The 18,974-nt window shown below is 38.0% G+C and overlaps 3 protein-coding genes and 1 pseudogene across 3 annotated transcripts; all 4 read right to left on the bottom strand.

Moving 5' to 3' along the window:
- Window positions 1-120: 120 nt before the first annotated feature.
- Window positions 121-2,078, bottom strand: LOC149382788 (phenylacetaldehyde reductase-like). The gene is made up of 6 exons (XM_089629644.1): window positions 1,944-2,078; window positions 1,553-1,722; window positions 1,261-1,452; window positions 965-1,127; window positions 697-889; window positions 121-512 (listed from the first exon to the last, which is right to left on the bottom strand). The coding sequence occupies exons 1-6, from the start codon at window positions 2,065-2,067 to the stop codon at window positions 368-370; spliced, it is 987 nt and encodes a 328-aa protein (XP_089485770.1). The 5' UTR covers window positions 2,068-2,078; the 3' UTR covers window positions 121-367.
- A 2,776-nt stretch (window positions 2,079-4,854) lies between these two features.
- On the bottom strand, window positions 4,855-5,554 carry LOC149382789 (RING-H2 finger protein ATL54 pseudogene; annotated as a pseudogene).
- Window positions 5,555-5,670: 116 nt separating this feature from the next.
- On the bottom strand, window positions 5,671-7,955 carry LOC149382790 (phenylacetaldehyde reductase-like). The gene is made up of 6 exons (XM_089629637.1): window positions 7,715-7,955; window positions 7,434-7,603; window positions 6,711-6,902; window positions 6,455-6,617; window positions 6,176-6,365; window positions 5,671-5,951 (listed from the first exon to the last, which is right to left on the bottom strand). The coding sequence occupies exons 1-6, from the start codon at window positions 7,839-7,841 to the stop codon at window positions 5,807-5,809; spliced, it is 987 nt and encodes a 328-aa protein (XP_089485763.1). The 5' UTR covers window positions 7,842-7,955; the 3' UTR covers window positions 5,671-5,806.
- Window positions 7,956-10,073: 2,118 nt separating this feature from the next.
- Window positions 10,074-11,877, bottom strand: LOC149382791 (phenylacetaldehyde reductase-like). Its single transcript, XM_089629639.1, has 6 exons — window positions 11,749-11,877; window positions 11,416-11,585; window positions 11,154-11,345; window positions 10,873-11,035; window positions 10,592-10,781; window positions 10,074-10,361 (listed from the first exon to the last, which is right to left on the bottom strand). Exons 1-6 carry the CDS (start codon window positions 11,870-11,872, stop codon window positions 10,217-10,219), a joined length of 984 nt encoding a protein of 327 aa, XP_089485765.1. The 5' UTR covers window positions 11,873-11,877; the 3' UTR covers window positions 10,074-10,216.
- Window positions 11,878-18,974: the final 7,097 nt, after the last annotated feature.

Below are 18,974 nucleotides of genomic sequence, written 5' to 3' on the forward strand. Positions count from 1 at the left end.
TAAATCTTTTTTTCAGTGTGCCTCTCCCAAAATGCAAGTATGAAATCAAACATTACTTTTAACGAGAGAGGAAAAATACCTTATGATATAACCATATAGTATGTGACCATTTCAAAATTTAATTTAGGTATCATTAACTATTATAACGACCTTCGTGTGTTGTAATGATTTCAACATACCTTACAAGAATCAGTATGGACCGTATGTGTGTGTATATATATAGTTATATATATATAAGAACTCTCTGTTTGTTAGTACATTCTTAACGGTGTACACAGAGACATAGTTATTTTGTTTTCAATTCATTAACATGTTTTAAGCAGTGACCACTTTCTCTGCTACTGTATAACTGGCTCGAGTACGTAACTTAGACCCTAAGAAATCCTTTCTCTTTCAAGCTTTCAACGGTGTCCCTCAAAATCACTTCAATCGGAGTGTAAGTGATTCCCAAGCTCTTTGCCTTCTCTTGCGATAGTCTATACAACGGAGCAAGAGGTTTCTCGTCTTCACATCTGCAAATATCGAGTATTAATTTTCGTTAAGGATATCACATAAGAAAATAAATAGACTTAACAAAGTCTATAATGTCAATAGTTACTTATCTCACCTCTACTGGTTATAAGATGTAATCTCATGATATTATGATTCACAAATAAAAAAAAAAAAAAAAAAAAAAAAAAAAAACACTCCACTTACTTGTCGGGAACACTCAAATCGGGGTAGAGTTTTCGTAAAATTGTCACAATATCTGCATAATGATTGACGTGGCCAACTAAACAATATCTTCCATTGGCTGAGGGAATCTCGAATCCAAGAATATGTGCCAACGCAACGTCTCTAACATGGACACTCAAGTAAGGTAAATTTGGATACACATTATTTTTGGTTCCTGCTCGGGAAAAAGGGTTAATCAAAAACATTTATAAGAGTTTAATTGATTAGCTAAGCTGAAGGTTGTTTTTACCATTAACAAGATCGAGAATAATCTCGACCGATAGATTCAGAGTTGGTTGCAACAAAGGGCCGATTACATAGCCAGGGTTCATAGTGATCAAGTCAATTCCGTTTTCTTTCGCGAATTTCATAGCCGCCTCTTCGGCTAAGATCTTCGAAACCACATACCAATTCTGTATGATCATAATAAGAAGATAAAAAAGCGATTGATGAAATGCTTTTTATATATATATATATATATATATATATATATATATGAAGTAAGCAAATACCAAATCAAGTTATAACTTGGGTTCCAAGAAAGACCTTAATCTTCTCGCAGTAATCAAGATCGGAAAACCAAGTCTCGTCGACCATCGTTTCGGGGGACAATGGTCTTCCATTGATTGCAATCGTAGCCAGAGAAGACGTTAAGACCACTCTCTTTATCGATGGATTTTTCGCGACCGATTTGAGAACGTTAAGCGTTCCTTTCAGCGCCGGGCCTATCAGCTCTCCCTGAAATATTATCAGTAATGATTTCAAGCACACAAATAGAAGACAAAACAGAAATGGACATTGTGCAAATTAATGATAATGATCCTCTACGGAGCCAAACCTGTGGGTCAGTGACTGAGACCAGAACCGGAGAGGCGGTGTGAAAAACTCCTTGACAGCCATTAACAAGAGAGTCAAAAGAGCCTTCTTCCAATAAATCAGCTTTGAACAATTGAAGCCTCTCTTTAGCTCCTTCAAGTGACATCAAGTGTCGGGTTTTCTTAGGATCATCTGTTTTCAATTATTGTCCACGATTTCTATAAGATAAGGCTACGATTCCAAGCAAAAGGTTGGGTCTTGATTTAGATTCATGGTATGAGTTTTTTTTTGGCCTAATCTAATGGGTTTTGCTTCACACGAAACAACCAAATAAAATAAAACCCAGAACCTGAAAATCAATATTGAGAGCCACATATAAATTTTCTCGAATAATCACACAGAAAAGAGATTACTTGGGTCACGAACAGAGGCTTTGACTGTGTAGCCACGTTGAAGCAAGAGCTTGACGATCCATGAAGCAATATAGCCTGAAGCTCCGGTGACACACACCACTCTCTCTCCTCCTTCACAGCTCATACTTTCTACTTCTTCTTAGTAATTTCTTCTTCAGAGTGTTCAACGGTGATACCCTCGTATAATTATTTATTTATTACAAGACAGAGGAGTATTTGGTACCCAACTTTTCGTAGAAAGTGAGACTTGACTATCAATCTCTCACTTGTGCTATGTTAGACTAGTTTGACTCGTTGTCTCTTCTCTAGCCATTCTTCTTTTTTCTTCTTTGTCTAGTTCTATTTGAGTCTCAAATTTTAATTTCTTTTTTCTGAAGACATGGTCACGTCCCCGTGATTTACAAGAGAAATATCAATTAAGTTGTGTGATCACACATCCCTTTGAAAAATCAACCTCACCCAAGCAAAAGAGAAGAAAAAAAATATCCCTGACACACATCTACTCCTACACGGCAAAAGAAAATAAATGAAGAAGAAAATGAGAGGACTTTGGGGTTTATCATGGTACTCCGGAGAAAAAAAAGGGAGGTACTCACTCTCTCCTCTCTAGAACTCCCAGGACAAAAACAAAAAAAGATCTTCATGATCTCTCTCCCATGAGCTCCAGCCGAGCCACACAGAAATGAAGAAGAACAAATATCTTCTCTCATGAATCACTCAAACGACTGTTAGTTATTAATCTAGACTTAGTCAACAAACTATATTAGGTTTTTAATTGTACCGTTGAAGGAATTTCATGAGTTTTTGTTTACTACTGAATAGTGTACGTGGGTTATGGCACATTAAAATAGGATATATGTTGAATTAGTGGGTGTTGGTGGAATTGTGCGTTAGTGGGATAATGGGTTAAAGCACCGTGGCCTACCGCGGAGCGCCACGACGACGAACCACCGCGAAGACTGGTCCAGAGAGCCGAGTGAAGACTCATGACGGCGAGCACCACAAAGACTCATGACAATTTTTTTTTATATTTTAAATAAATAGTCATTTGACATCTTCTAAATTTGATCATTTTTAGACAATTTACAAGATATTTATGTCAATTTAATGTTGTAAATAAATTTTTATGGTCATTTACTAAAAACTTACAAAAAGTTAGTTAAATGACAAAATCTATTGTTTTATGTGGTTATATATCTAAACAATATTTTCATATAATATTTTTTATTTTTGAAATTAAAATAACGGAAAATCATTTAAAATTTAAAAAAGGAGCGATTTATACCATAAATTTCAAATTGTTATTTTGTACAATTTTTTCTAAATTAAATGATTGAAAACTTGGTTTGAAAAATAATAAGCGATGACGGGCTTGACAGCTCGGCAAAGCATCAACGATAGGCTAGGCTAAGAAATTAAGGTGGGTCCCACATCAACGCTGATGCGAGTAACGAAAATAGAAATTAAGCTTTTGTAAAATAGCCATAGTTTGCCAACTATAAGCAAACTAACCCAAGTAAGATTAATCTAGGTTGGATTAAATTTAATCCCAACGAACTATAAAGACAGAATATACGCTTTATGAAAGCTGTGATGTCAACGAACTATTTTATTGATAGGAGAACTGTGATGTCACTGATTACGATTGTCATATGGAATTCAGTGGCTCATAAGTTTCATGCTTAAACATAGGTGTACGCCGCGGATCACAGTTAATGAATAAATAAATTTGTTTTAAATCAAATTTTATCAATAATAGTAATATTTCATTATGATATTAATGAGCAATCAAATACAGTGATTTTTTTTATACAAAAATTTAATGAATTGATGTTGATTATTGCAAAAAAAAAAAAAGGCCGGCTAAAGAACTAGCCAAAATAACACCCGAATTTTAAAATTATAACCCAACTATTAATATATTTAGGAAAGTAGCCAATTTATCATGACAACATTCTAATATTCCAATAATACCCTTAGGTTAATATTATTAACTATCGTAGTAAATAATATCATCCATAACAAAAAAAATTAGTAAATCTAATTAACATTAACAAAAACTACAATAAATTTTATTTGTCGTAAGAAGAACAATAGTAAATCTTATTTACCGTAACAAGAAACAGTAAATCTTATTTACCGTAACAAGAACAAAAGTAAATCTTATTTACCGTAACAAGAACAAAAGTAAATCTTATTTACCGTAACAATAACAATAGTAAATCTTATTTACCGTAACAAGAACAAAAGTAAATCTCATTTACCGTAACAAGAACAAAAGTAAATCTTATTTACCGTAACAATAACAATAGTAAATCTTATTTACCGTAACAATAACAAAAGTAAATCTCATTTACCGTAACAAGAACAAAAGTAAATCTTATTTACCGTAACAATAACAATAGTAAATCTTATTTACCGTAACAAGAACAAAAGTAAATCTTATCTACCGTAACAAGAACAATAGTAAATCTTATTTACCGTAACAAGAACAAAAGTAAATTTTATTTACCGTAACAATAACAATAGTAAATCTTATTTACCGTAAAAAGAACAAAAGTAAATTTTATTTACCGTAACCAAAACAGTAGTAAATCTTATTAATCAAAACAAGAACAAAAGTTAATCTTGACTTACCATTCTTGTTTATACCATATCACACATCAGATTAAGTTATATCATCAGATTTATTAATTATTTACCTATTTTCTACAATTTACTTAAAAATTAAAACAAGATGTTTTTCCTCAAATTAAAAAAAAATGTTTGTTTTATATTTTGTTCTTATTACTTTTTTGCTTCACAATCCACTGAAAGCCTTTTATATGTTATGTTATATACATACATAGTCAGCCACAAAAAGTGAGACCAAATAAAAAGGTCAGAGCGGAAGAAGAATCGAATCCGCGAGCCTGAGCCAGTAATCGCCGTCGCTAAGCGCTCTGGTCATCGAGGAAGACGACAAAAACCTCACTCCGCCGCAAGACAGAGACCTCTTCTTCATCCCCACATGACTAACTCTCACCATCCTCCAAAACCTCTCCTCTCTCTTTTGACCGCCTAACAAACGCCCTTTGACCACCTCGTGGTCCATCGAAACCGATCGCCCAAGCGCGAACCCTAACCACCTCGCTCTCCTCCACCGCCGCCGAGATCTCACCGAAGCCGTCACCTCCGCCGATATCCGCCGACGCGCGGTCGAAATTCTGCTGCGGCGGCGACGGAGCCACGATGTTGGCGCAGCAGAGGGGACAATTCGTGTGCGATCGGAGCCAGGCGTCGATGCACGCCACGTGGAAGGCGTGGCTGCACTTTGGAAGCATCCCTACGGTCTCTCCGTCGCAAAATTCGCTCAGGCAGATGGAACAGTCCGTTCCGTCGATCAAGCCCTCGCTCCTCCGGTACTTCGCGACGGCGATGGAGTTTATGACCGATTGCTGAAGCCCCGCGGTGGCGATCATCCAGATCGGGTGGCCGTGCTGGTGCTCCGCCGCTGACAGGCCGTCCTCTTCGACGGCGATTTCGTCGTCACTGCCATCGGATCTCTCATCTCCAGCGAGATCGGGCAGCGAATGGAGGTTGTTTACGGTGAAGTGAGAGAAAAGGGCATTTTTGGTACTCTGTGTAATATTGGCTATTTAGTCAAATAAACTAATAGATTGGCTACTATTTTAATATCCCCTCTAACTATTGGCTAGTTATTAACAAATCTAAAAAAAAAGGAGAATAAGTAAATATTAATTATTGAAATCATTCATGAACATGTTCAAAATGTACCGAAGTGTCTTAGATATGGCTAGATTTATTCGGGAAATCCTTTATCACTTTATCTGCTACAAACATAACTGGCTCAACAACGTAACTTAGACGCCAAGAAATCCTTTCTCTTTCAGGCTTTCAACGGTGTCCCTCAAAGTCATTTCAATTGGAGTGTAAGTGATTCCCAAGCTCTTTGCCTTCTCCTGCGATACTCTATACACCGGAGCAAGAGGTTTATCGTCTTCACATCTGCAAAGAAAGTGCGGAATTTCGAAGAAATGAGTCGTAAAATTAATTTTGAGTAACTTTAATAATATATATCGTTGACGTTGAGGATCGATCTCACATAAGAAGATAAATGAACTTTAAAAAGCTTTCATTGTGATGAGTTACGTATCTCACCTCCAATTAAATTTAAAGATATAATCTTGTGATCATACTTAACCTATGATTGAGGAAAAAACCTCACTTACTTTTGGGGAACACTCAAATCAGGAAAGAGTTTTCGTAAAATTGTCGCGATGTCAGCATAATGATTGATGTGGCTGACTAAACAATATCTTCCATCGGCCGAAGGAATTTCGAATCCAAGAATATGTGCCAATGCAACGTCTCTTACGTCCACACTATTGTAAGGTAAATTTGGGTATGCACTTTTGGTTCCTGCATAGGAAAAATGGTTAGTTAAAAGTACATATAAGAGTTTAATTGATAGTCTTACTATGAGTTTTTTTTTTTTTTTTTTTTTATACCATTTACAAGATTTAGAATCATCTCGACAGTCAGGTTAAGAGTTGGCTGTAATAGAGGGCCTATTACAAAGCTAGGGTTTATGGTGATCAAGTTGATTCCGTTATCTTTCGCAAACTTCATAGCCGCATCTTCCGCTAAGATCTTCGAAACAACGTACCAATTCTGCATGATCACAAAAAAAGGAATTAGTTGCTATTAGTGTTCTAAATCGTAAAGTAAAATCGACGGAATGTAATTTATGTACATAATAAACACCTTCGTCTCTTTGTTGAAATCAAGATCGGAAAACCAAGTCTCGTCTACTACTATTTCAGGGGACAAAGGTCTCTTGTTGAATGAGACCGTAGCCATGGAAGACGTTAAGACGACTCTCTTTATCAAAGGATTCTTCGCGACCGACTTGAGAACGTTAAGCGTTCCTTTCAGAGCCGGGTCTATCAACTCCGTCTGAAATATTAGCAATCAAAATCATTAAGACAATTATCCCTCATTGATTTTTCAAGCTTGCAGTATAAGGGTCTCTATGAAACCTGAAAATGTGAGGGAAAGTTTGAAGGAAATGAAATGTAAGGTAAAATAAGAGAGAAAATCTTAAGTACATGTATGTTGTGTTTCAAAGTCACAAAAAATACAAGGGAAGAGAATGGAATAGTGACAAAAGAGACATAACCGCAGGCTTTACATACAGAAATTCGGAGGAACTTCATTTTCCTTCTGATTTTTAGTTATCCATTGATTATCAAATCTCTTAGCTATCCATTTTCTCTCCTGATTTTATTTTCACTCCATCCAGTCAACACAAAATAGAAAATATTATATTTTTCCTATTTTCTTGATTTCAAACACAGGGTAAGAGAAAAACAGATGCACATGAAAACTATGAAACACCAAACTCTCAAAAATGAAAATGATTTCAAGCATGCAAATATGAGAGAAAACAGAAATGGACATTGTGCAAATCAATCTACCGAGCCAAACCTGTGGGTCAGCGACTGAGACCTGAACCGGCGAGGCGGTGTGAAAAACGCCTTGACAGCCATTAACAAGAGAGTCAAAAGAGCCTTCTTCCAATAAGTCAGCTTTGAACAATTGAAGCCTCTCTTTAGCTCCTTCGAGTGACATCAAGTGTTGGGTTTTCTTCGGATCATCTGTTTTAGATTATTGTCCACAATTTCTTTTAGATTAGACTACGGGTGCCACATTATATATTTCTTGAACAATCACAACAAATAAAATATACTAATACATATATATATTACTTGGGTCACGAACAGAGGCTTTGACTGTGTAGCCACGTTGAAGCAAGAGCTTGACGATCCATGAAGCAATATAGCCTGAACCACCAGTCACACACACCACTCTCTCTCCTTCTTCGCAGCTCATCATCTTCTTCAAAGACTAATTTTTTTTTAAGGTCTCTTATCTTCTTCAAACACTATAGCTCTGTGTTTTATGGTAATACTACGTGTATATGTTCAAGCCACGTGAGTCTTTGTTTGTTCTTCAAAGGCGTTACCTTTGATGGATTATATTTGTCGTTTAGATTTCACCACTGAATGTTTATCTATTACAAACCACTCATAAATAAATAAAGTTATTCTCTTTTACCTCGTACAGCAAAAAAAAATTGAGCTATTTTATTGATAGGAGAACTGTGATGTCACTGATGACGATTGTCATATGGAATTCAGTGGCTCATAAAGTTCATGCTTAAAAATAGGTGTACGCCGCGGATCACAGTTAATGAATAAATGAATTTGTTTTAAATCAAATTTATCAATAATAATAATAATTCATATCATGATATTAATGAGCAATCAAATACAGTGATTTTTTTTTTAAATTTAATGAATTTATGTTGATTATTGCAAAAAAAAAAAAAAAAAAAAGGAGAATAAGTAAATATTAAGAATTAATGACATTTTTGGCCCCTCGTCTTTGACCTCTTTAACACCTTGGTCCCTAATTAAAAAAACTTGCAGTCTTGACCCATTATGATAGTCATTTTTTCACTCTCAGTCTTTCTGTTAAAAAAACCGTCAAAACAGATGAAAAATGAATCATGTGCGCATCACGTGCCTTTTAATTGAGGACAAAATCGTAATTTAATAATAAATTAAAAAACAAATCATATTACAATTAAAATTAATAAAATAAATACAAATAAAAATAAGAATTCTAAAAATAAAAACAAATATCTTCTTCTCTCTCTCTCTCTCTCTATCTTTCCTGGGCAAGAAGAAGAAAAAAAGAAGCTTGGCGAAGGAAAACCGAGACGCATACTTTCCGAAGGGAAGGGAAATTCACGGAGCTGAGCTGATCTGAGGCTGATCGAGGTATTTCAGTTTCGTTTTCTTTAGTTCCGATGCACGATCAGAGAAATTTTAATTTTAGTTGCTTGGATTTTGATTTCGCAAGGTTCAACTATGGCGTCTGTGTTTCTATACCACGTGGTGGGCGATTTGACGGTGGGGAAGCCGGAGATGGTGGAGTTTTACGCGAACGAGACCGTCGAATCGGTGATTCGCGCGATCGGAGAGTCGACGGAGGGAGGGATAGCGGTGTAGAAGAAGAGATCGACGGTGGTCGGGGCGATTGAGAACGCGGAAATGAAGCAACGAACAAAAATGACGAGACATTTGAGGGATGATTGAATTCAAAGAAAAAACAGAGTAAAAAGACTACAATGCAAAGAAAAACGAATTACCTGTAGAAGGTTTTGGTTGAGGAGATTGTAATTTGGACCTCGCATCTCGGTGACTCCATAGCTGCGGGGCTTCTCAGATCGGTCCTCGTCCTCGTCGAACTTCTTCCAGCTGTAACCCGACATTTTGAGACCGACCTTGGCAATGAAGTTTCTTCTTTGCTGATGAGAGGTTTGTGAGTTTTGGTCTGGAAATTACTGATTCCCTCGTATTATCGTTGTACTTGGAGCTTGATCGAAGTTTGAAGCATCTTCTAGAATCCCTCAATTTTTTTTTGTCTTTTTTGAATTACTTCAGAAACATGTGCGAGGGTGAGAAATTGGATACTGGGTTTGTGGAAACAGACAAGGAATTTTTAGAACTGTTGAACTGTGGTGAGGATAGCAACGGAGGAGGAGGACTGATATTTCGCGATTCGTCTTGGGATTTCACTTTGAGAGAGCACAGAGAGACGAACAGGACGAAGGATTTGGAGATCCTGGTCGATAATGGCGGTTCTACGATGAGGGCTAGTTTGAAGAAGGCCAAGCGAAAGTCCATGAGCGAAGAACCCGACGTTTACATGGAGAGCAAGAGCGAGGATTTTGAACCACCGCTCGCTGTCAGCGGCGACAGAGCCGAGGATAAGGATTTCGAACCACCGCTCGCTGTCGAAGAGGATACTGTGATGGTTTATTTTTTATTTTATTAATTTTAATTGTAATATGATTTGTTTTTTAATTTATTATTAAATTATGATTTTGTCCTCATTTAAAAAGCACATGATAAGCACATGATACATTTTTCATCTGTTTTGACGGTTTTTTAACAGAAGGACTGAAAATGAAAAAATGACTATCATAAAGGATTGATAAAGCAGTTTTTTTCGTTAGGGGTGTAACTTTTAAAGTGGTCAAAGATGAGGGACTAAAAATGTCATTAATTCAAATATTAATTATTGAAATCATTCATGAACATGTTCAAAATGTACCGAAGTGTCTTCGATATGGCTAGATTTATTCGGGAAATCCTTTATCACTTTATCTGCTACAAATATAACTGGCTCAACAACGTTACTTAGACGCCAAGAAATCCTTTCTCTTTCAGGCTTTCAACGGTGTCCCTCAAAGTCATTTCAATTGGAGTGTAAGTGATTCCCAAGCTCTTTGCCTTCTCCTGCGATACTCTATACGCCGAAGCAAGAGGTTTCTCATCTTCACATCTGCAAAAATAAATAAAAAATAAGAAAAAGGTGTCGAAATTCCAAAAATCGAGTATTCATGTTCATCAACTTAATCGATATATTTCGTCTAGGATATCACATAAGAATATAAATGGACACAACAAAGTCTACCATGTCTTGAGTTACTTATCTCACCTCTAGTGGTTATAAGACGTAATCTCATGGTACTTTACTTATATTATGATAATAAAAAAAAACACTTTACTTACTTTTGGGGAACACTCAAATCGGGATAAAGTTTTCGTAAAATTGTCACGATATCTGCATAATGATTGACGTGGCCGACTAAACAGTGTCTTCCATGGGCCGAAGGAATTTCGAATCCAAGAATATGTGCCAACGCAACGTCTCTTACGTCCACACTTCTGTAAGATAAATTTGGATACGCAATTTTCGCTCCTGCTCCGAAAAAACGGTAAATTAGAAAACATGTACATTGAAGCTGAATTGATCGGCTAATTAAGAGTTGATGAAGTTTTTATATGTTTACCATTTACAAGATTCAGGATCATCTCAACGGTCAAATTCAGAGTTGGTTGTAACAAAGGGCCGATTACGAAGCCAGGGTTCATAGTGATCAAGTCAATTCCATTTTCTTTCGCAAATTTCATGGCCGCCTCTTCGGCTAAGATCTTCGAAACCACATACCAATTCTGTGTGATATCATAAAATAAGAAGAAAAATATATCAATAAAGCTATTGATGAAATGCTTTTATGAAGTAATTAAGCAAGTACCAAATCAAGTTAAAACTTTGGGGTCACATAAATACCTTAATCTCCTCGCAATAATCAAGATCGGAAAACCAAGTCTCGTCCATGACTGTTTCGGGGGACAAAGGTCTTTTGTTGAACGAGACCGTAGCCATGGAAGACGTTAAGACCACTCTCTTTATCGATGGATTCTTCGCGACCGACTTGAGAACGTTAAGCGTTCCTTTCAGCGCCGGGTCTATCAACTCTCCCTGAAATATTATCGGTAATGATTTCAAGCACACAAATAGAAGAGAAAACAGAAATGGATATTGTCCAAACCTGTGGGTCTGCGACAGAGAAAATAACCGGCGAGGCTGTGTGAAAAACGCCTTGGCAGCCATGAACGAGAGAGTCAAAAGAGCCTTCTTCCAATAAGTCAGCTTTAAACAAATGAAGCCTCTCTTTAGCTCCTTCAAGTGACATCAAGTGTTCTGTTTTCTTCGGATCATCTGTTTTAAATTATTGTCCACACTCTCTTTTGGATTAGACTACGAGTTTAAATAAACAATGTACAACCAAATAATGCCCAAAATCTCAAAATCATTTTCACAGCCACATAAGAAATTTCTTGAACAATCACAAAAAAATAATAAAAAATAGAATAAAAATTACTTGGGTCACGAACAGAGGCTTTGACGGTGTAACCACGTTGAAGCAAGAGTTTGACAATCCATGAAGCAATATAGCCTGAAGCTCCGGTGACACACACAACTTTCTCTCCTTCTTCACAACTCATCTCTCTTCTTCTGCTTCAGAGACTAAAATAACCCTGTGCTTTTGGGGTGATACTTTCGTGTATATTATATATTACGAACCTCGTTTTTGTGGGTAATGTTAGGTCGCTTTTTTGTTTCTGGACCACTATTAATACAATAATGAAAATTATGTATCTTTTTGTGTGTTAAATAGTGGTGCACCGTACACAACGTTTATAGCAGAAAAGGAAATTGATTATAGCTAAAAATGTTACCGATATTCCTTCACCTCCTATCATTTCTCTTCTCTTTATATATCATTTTCTCTTGTACCTCTTTCTCTTTTCTTTTTCTTCTGCGGTCACTGATGACGATATCAGGTCGAGCCAGAATTTGATAATAAGAAATCATTGTAAATTTATAGGGTGTTTATAAGCAAAATAATACTATCACATACAAAAAGTCCACATAAAATATAGTGAAACCCATCATTTAAAGAAAAGGTCATCATTTTGAAAAATAATGTCATCTATCTTTTGTTGTCGTTTTAAGGCACAGTAGTTCTTAAAAGTTGTCGTTTCTATATATTGTTGTTTCTTTAGCTTTGTAAAAGCTGACTTCAGTTCATCTATGATCATGAATAGCTCTATTATCATTAACGTGAAAGAGGACAACAATTGACATAAAGGCTATCATTACGCACACATTTCTTTCTTTTTGTATTTTTGTCGTTTATTATTTGAGTTGGTTGTCGTTTATCTATTGTGGAATCAAAGGCATACGATAGTTTCCCTGTTTTTTTCAGCAGCATCAATATCATGACTCACCATTCACACTTGTTAGAATAACTAATAAACTGTTATTGGGTATCTCAATTATTCACAGATAAGACAAAATGATGACTAGGAATTTAAAAAGTCAAGCTTATGATAATCAAGTATATTAAAAAAGCGTCTATTAATATGAATTATTATATGATCATTGATCCTTGAGATAGACTCGTGCCCCAACAAAAGTATAATTTATATTTTGTATTTTTTGATACACATTTGAGCCCTAAGTACTGTTATGCCGTCTTTTTCTTACGGTAAAAACGACGCCTCAATTGCAAAAACGACGTTACAATATAAAAGGACAATTTAGTCAAATGCTAAAAATACGCATGACTAAAAACAAGCGACAAACGAATTTTCAACAAACGACAAGCGAATTTTCAACAAGCGACAAGCGAATTTTCGACAAGCGACAAGCGAATTTTCAACAAGCGACAAGCGAATTTTCAACAAGCGGCATGTTTTCCCTATAAATAGCTCACTCACACAAATCAAAATGGGATGGACACTCAACTCAGAATCCTCTGAACTCAAAATCCTCTCAACCCCAGAGACTCTCAACCCCAGAATTCTCTCAGCCAAATACTCTCCCAACTTCAAAATTATCCCGGATCATAAACAAAGACCGAGAGCCACCTCTCGGCGGGAGGAAGAAAAACAAAAATCCAAGAATCCACTCACATAGCAAACACACTCGACCTGAACTACGTCATGACCTGATCCCGCAAAGCGGGTACGTAGGCAGCTCATGAAGAGCACGGTCACGCCCCCCAGGATCGACCTCCAGCCAGGTTCGACCTCCAGGCGAGCTCGACCCCCCAGGCGAGCTCAACCTCCAGGCAGGCTCGACCTCCAGCCAGGGTTGACCTCCAAGCTAGGCTCGACCTCCAAGCGAGCTCGATCCCCCAGGCGAGCTCAACCTCCAGGCAGGATCGACCTCCGAGCGAGCTCGACCTCCACGCAGGCTCGACCTCCAGCCAGGTTCGACCTCCAGGCGAGCTCGACCCCCCAGGCGAGCTCAACCTCCAGGCAGGCTTGACCTCCATCCAGGGTCGACCTCCAAGCCAGGCTCGACCTCCAGGCGAGCTCAACCTCCAGACAAGATCGACCTCCGGGCGAGCTCGACCTCCACGCAGGCTCGACCTCCAGGCGAGCTCGACCTCCAGCCAGGGTCGACCTCCAGGCCAGACTCGACCTCCAGGCGAGCTCGACCTCCAGCCAGGGTCGACCTCTAGGCCAGACTCGACTTCCAGGCGAGCTCGACCCCCCAGGCGAGCTCAACCTCCAGGCAGGCTCGACCTCCAGCCAGGGTCGGCCTCCAGGCCAGGCTCGACCTCCAGGCGAGCTCGACCTCCAGGCAGGCTCGACCTCCAGGCCAGGAATCAAAGACGAAGAACGCATTCCCGACGAAGAAGAAGGCAAAGCATTATTTCCCTCTTTGCGATTCTAAGATCCTCTGAAGCTCTTTGACGCTTTGGGCTTTGTCCCGAACTTCCTTGAGCCCTTTGGACTCTCGAAAAGCAATTTGGGCCGATCCAATACTAGGCACGTGACTATTCCAGGCACAACACGTGTCCTCAAATGTTAAATCCAAAAAACGGCTTAACAAGTACCACGTTGAAGTAAGAGTTTGACAATCCATGAAGCAATATAGCCTGAAGCACGAGTCACACACATAACTTTCTCTCCTTCTTCACAACTCATCTCTCTTCTTCTTCTTCTTCTTCAGAGACTAAAATAACCCTGTGCTTTTGGGGTGATACTTTCGTGTATATGATATATTACGAACCTCGTTTTTTTGGGTAATGTTAGGTCGCTTTTTTGTTTCTGGACCACTATTAATACAATAATGAAAATTATGTATCTTTTTGTGTGTTAAATAGTGGTGCACCGTACACAACGTTTATAGCAGAAAAGGAAATTGATTATAGCTAAAAACGTTACCGATATTCCTTCACCTCCTATCATTTCTCTTCTCTTTATATATCATTTTCTCTTTTTCCTTTTCTTCTGCGGTCACTGATGACGATATCACAAATATAGGTCGAGCCAGAATTTAATAATAAGAAAATCATTGTAAACTTATAGGGTGTTTGTAAGCAAAATAATACTATCACATACAAATTCCACATAAAATATTGAGAAGGACTTGAAAAAAAACATAGGGAAACCGGAAGAGAGAAATTTCATTAATTAGGCTTAATAAGATATTAAATATCAAGATTAGACCTTAATATTTAAAAATATCTAAATATGGACTTTTGTACTGAAAATGGACAAAAATGCCCCTTGACCTTATATACTGATTTGAACTCAAACTTTCCCTCTTACTCTCAGTTTATCTCACTCGCTCAAATCTCTCATATAAAAAAAAAATTCGCGTACGATATCATACGAGTCATTACGACGGCGTACGATACTCAAGCTTCAATCTCCGGCGGCGGTGATGCTCAGAAATCTCGAGCTCTCAAAACGTCGAAAAAGGTGAGTTTTTCAACTAATTTCTTGTTAAATCTCATAAAAAAAAATAGTCAGAATAGATATTAGGACTTAAGATTTATCTGATTTGTGGTTATTTGAGCTGTTTTTGATCGGATTTAGAAAGTTAGGGTTAAAAATTGGGGGCCAGTGTACGATGAAAATCTGGCATCGTACAATGTCGTACGATGCTATACGATGTCGTACGATGAAATTCATATCTCTGTACGATGCGATACGATGGTGTACGATGGGTTTATGTTTTTTTTTAAAAAGTGTCGTACGATGCTGTACGATGTTGTACGATGCTGTACGATGCTATACGATGCTATACGATGATTTTAAAAAAAAAATTAAATTTTTTGTTTCACGATGTTGTACGATTCTGTACGATGCCGTACGATAGATTTAAAAAAAGTTGAAATTTTTGTTATACGATGCTATACGAGTCTGTACGATGCCATACGATGAATTTGTTGGAATTGATCTAGGGTTTAAGAAAAAGTTTAACGCTTCGCAAAGCGGCGGAATTTTAAAAAAATTTCTTTTCAAGTAAAAACAGTTTTTTACTAACCTAGACAAAGAGCAAGTACATATAAATAAAAACTATAATGAGCATAGAAGTTTACTAACCTTTCTTGAAGCTTGAACTTTGAGAAGCTTTTGGAAAGTTTGCAACGCTCGTCTCCCCTCGCAGCACGTCTCTCTTTCTTTCCTCGGCACCTCGAGCAACCACGAAAGTTTCTATCACTAAATCACTCGAAATAAAGGAATCAGTGAGTGGGCACTTTTATACACTACGACTTAAGAACGAGTCTTGAAGTCGCAGAGCTAAACTCTAGGTCAAATGAGGACCTAGGTGCCAAAACAATAAAATGAAATTGAAGAGAGAGAGAGAGAGAGGATCGGCCAAGGTTCTAGAGAGAGAGTCTCTCAAATCTCTAAAACTTGGAATGAATGAAATGTGAAGGAAGGGGCTTCTATTTATAGGAGAGGTCTCACCTTCAATAAGGTAGTTTCCTCTTCTATAGAATATCACATATTCATGAGCCAATTTCCCCTTTTTTCTCTTGAGACACTCGGCCAACATAGGCTTTATTAAGCCTTGGATATGTTTCCTTTTTTGTTCCATGCCTTGCCTTTTTCTCAACTTGGCCGAAATTCTTAAGCATCCATATGCAAATTTGTTTCCTCTTTTTCTTTTGGCAAGTATCTTGATACATTTATGCACAAAATAATCTCTCCTATTTCTCTATAGGGTAGGCGCCCAAACTCATTCTAGAAGGAGCTTCTAGAAGCTTCTTCATTTGTTCATGACAACATGAGAAATGCCCATTAAGAATTTTCAATAAAATTCTTATGAAATGAAATTAATCCACAAGGCCCAATTATTTCAATATGGCCGAGTGACATTAAGTCATCAAATGAACTTGTCAAAAAAATTATTGACATCCATTTCATCTTATGTCTCAAAAGACTGACAATTTTCGTTCTTGTTTCGACTTAGCTTCCAGTTTAACTATTCCTAATCGATGTGATTCGTGACAGTGACCTCATGGATCCAAATGAACAAAGCTTGAGCTAAAATACTTGGACTCAAAAGTTCACAAACCTTTTCCAAGTTTAGCTTAATGTCAACTGACTCCACTAAAGAGTTGACACTGAAAATCTCTCGGTTCAAATGAATTTATTTTCTACTCAAGAATTCAACCTAATTGTAATGAGCGGATCCACAGAATATTATCAGTGTTTACCCTTCATGAATATCATCAGCTAGTCGGGATTTACAAAATTACCATTTTACCCTTCTAGCTGTTATTTCCTCAACTCCTTTGTCGCTTGTGAATAAGTTAGAAACAATGTATTGACGAGGAGCTAACAAGTCACATTGTTTCATCCAAAAGAGTCAAGACTCAATTTGGACACTGGCCAGTTCATTTATTCACACTCCAAGGAACAAAGCATGAGGTGATATACATTGCATTTCAGCAATCTTGTACATGAATTCCATATCTATGAGAACTTCACAAAGTTACTCATGACATTCTCACAACTTAGTACTTCACCAATAGGCCTTGTTCGGAATCACATAGTGTGTCCGAACTCTTACTTTCTCAAATGAGAATACGTAAGGTGTGAAATGGCATGTCTCATTTCAGGATTAAGGTAAGCACGATGCAATTCATACGTAGTGACTTCGAGACATAAGAGGTTAAATGGTTTGTTCTTATCTTGTCTCTAGAAGTGCACTGGTCAATTCAGTACATTCGGAAGATACCTAGAAGAACTATAGAGTCTCCAACTCTCAATGTCTCATAACCAGACATCATAGATTCTTCTAACAATCGTACTGAGGTCAATAGTCCTTTGACCCTTAGATTGCGAATATATCGTTTTAAGCAAACTACGAAGAGTTTGTTCATGCAAATCTACATTTGTCTCTTCGTAAGTTGTTTAGTTTGTTTATGGACTAAAGACTAAGGTTTTATCATAAAGCTTCAAACAAGGAAGATTGAATGAACGTTTCAACTTTTTATTAATGAATAAGCAATTACAAGCAAGAGTCTTCATGAGACTTTATTACATCAAATGTATAATACAAAGATTACAACTCTTCTTGTGGGCACCATTGACAACAGAATTGTTTTTCTGACCTAATTTTGTTGTTTTTTTAGGACAATTTGAACTACATATACAACGTCTCATTCCCGGGGCGTATCACCTACGGTGGGACGGGGATCTTGAAGCTGGTACGGAGGAGATTCGATGAGCTCGGGATAAAAGAACGAATCCTCGGGACTCCGTTCGAGCAATTTTTTACGGAGAGCGAGCTTGGTTTCTCACCGGTGCTCGTACATACTCTCTTTCAGAAGAAGATCGAGGCGACGGTACGGGGGGGGGATACATTTTGGTATCGGAGGCAAACGAGTACGATTTGGACGCCTCGAGTACGCACTCATCTCGGGGATGAGCTATGAAGACAGTCCGACCAAAGCCGAACAAGACGAGCGAAACAACGATCGATTGATCACGGACCACTTGAACGGTGTTGTCGGAAGCAAGTTGAGCGCGTTGATCAACGCGTTCACCATATGTCAAAGCCATGATGATGCGTTCAAGCTCGGGCTGCTCGTATTCGTCTATGGGTATCTTCTAGGGCAGCCGGCCAACTAAGCCATCGAAGAAAGGTGGCAGAAATTTCTATACATCGTTCAAGACCTCCCCTTCTTCTTCAAGATGCCTTGGGGAAATTTGAGTTGCGCGGAGACGTATTCCAGCCTCTCGGTGAACCTAAGGCGTTATCACGAGACGCTGCAAAAGAAGTTGAAAGACAAGCCGGACGTGGCACAGAAAGAGGCCAAGTACACATTGACGGGTAATCTCCATACCCTTCATTACTGGGCGTACGAGGCTATCCCAGAGATCGGGATTAGGTTCGGGTCGAACCAGGGGATTCGTGTGCCCAGGATGCACTCGTGGTCTAGTAATGTGGTCATAATGGGCAAAGACATCGAGGCCATCCTGAATAAAAAAAATGTTAACTTTTTATTATTTAACGTTTATTAATGTATTTTACATTATTTTGGAATATTGGTAACGTTTATTAATGTATTGTAGGTGGGTATTCTTCAAATGCTGAGACCAAGGGCAGCAGAGAAAGAATTTTTCACTCTCCTCGAGACACAGACGAGCAAATGTCTGTACCCCATAGACGTCGAGGGAGAAGATGCGACAAAGCCGCGGGATATCGAAGAAGAAATAGATCGAGTCGCGACTGTTGCAGAAGATGCCATCGTCGGAGACTCCGACGACGAACACGTGTCAGACACTC

This window comes from Urtica dioica, chromosome 10 (assembly GCF_054948205.1).
Source record: "Urtica dioica subsp. dioica isolate 48M chromosome 10, U.dioica_male_clone48M_v1_H2, whole genome shotgun sequence".
Taxonomy (NCBI): Eukaryota; Viridiplantae; Streptophyta; class Magnoliopsida; order Rosales; family Urticaceae; genus Urtica; species Urtica dioica.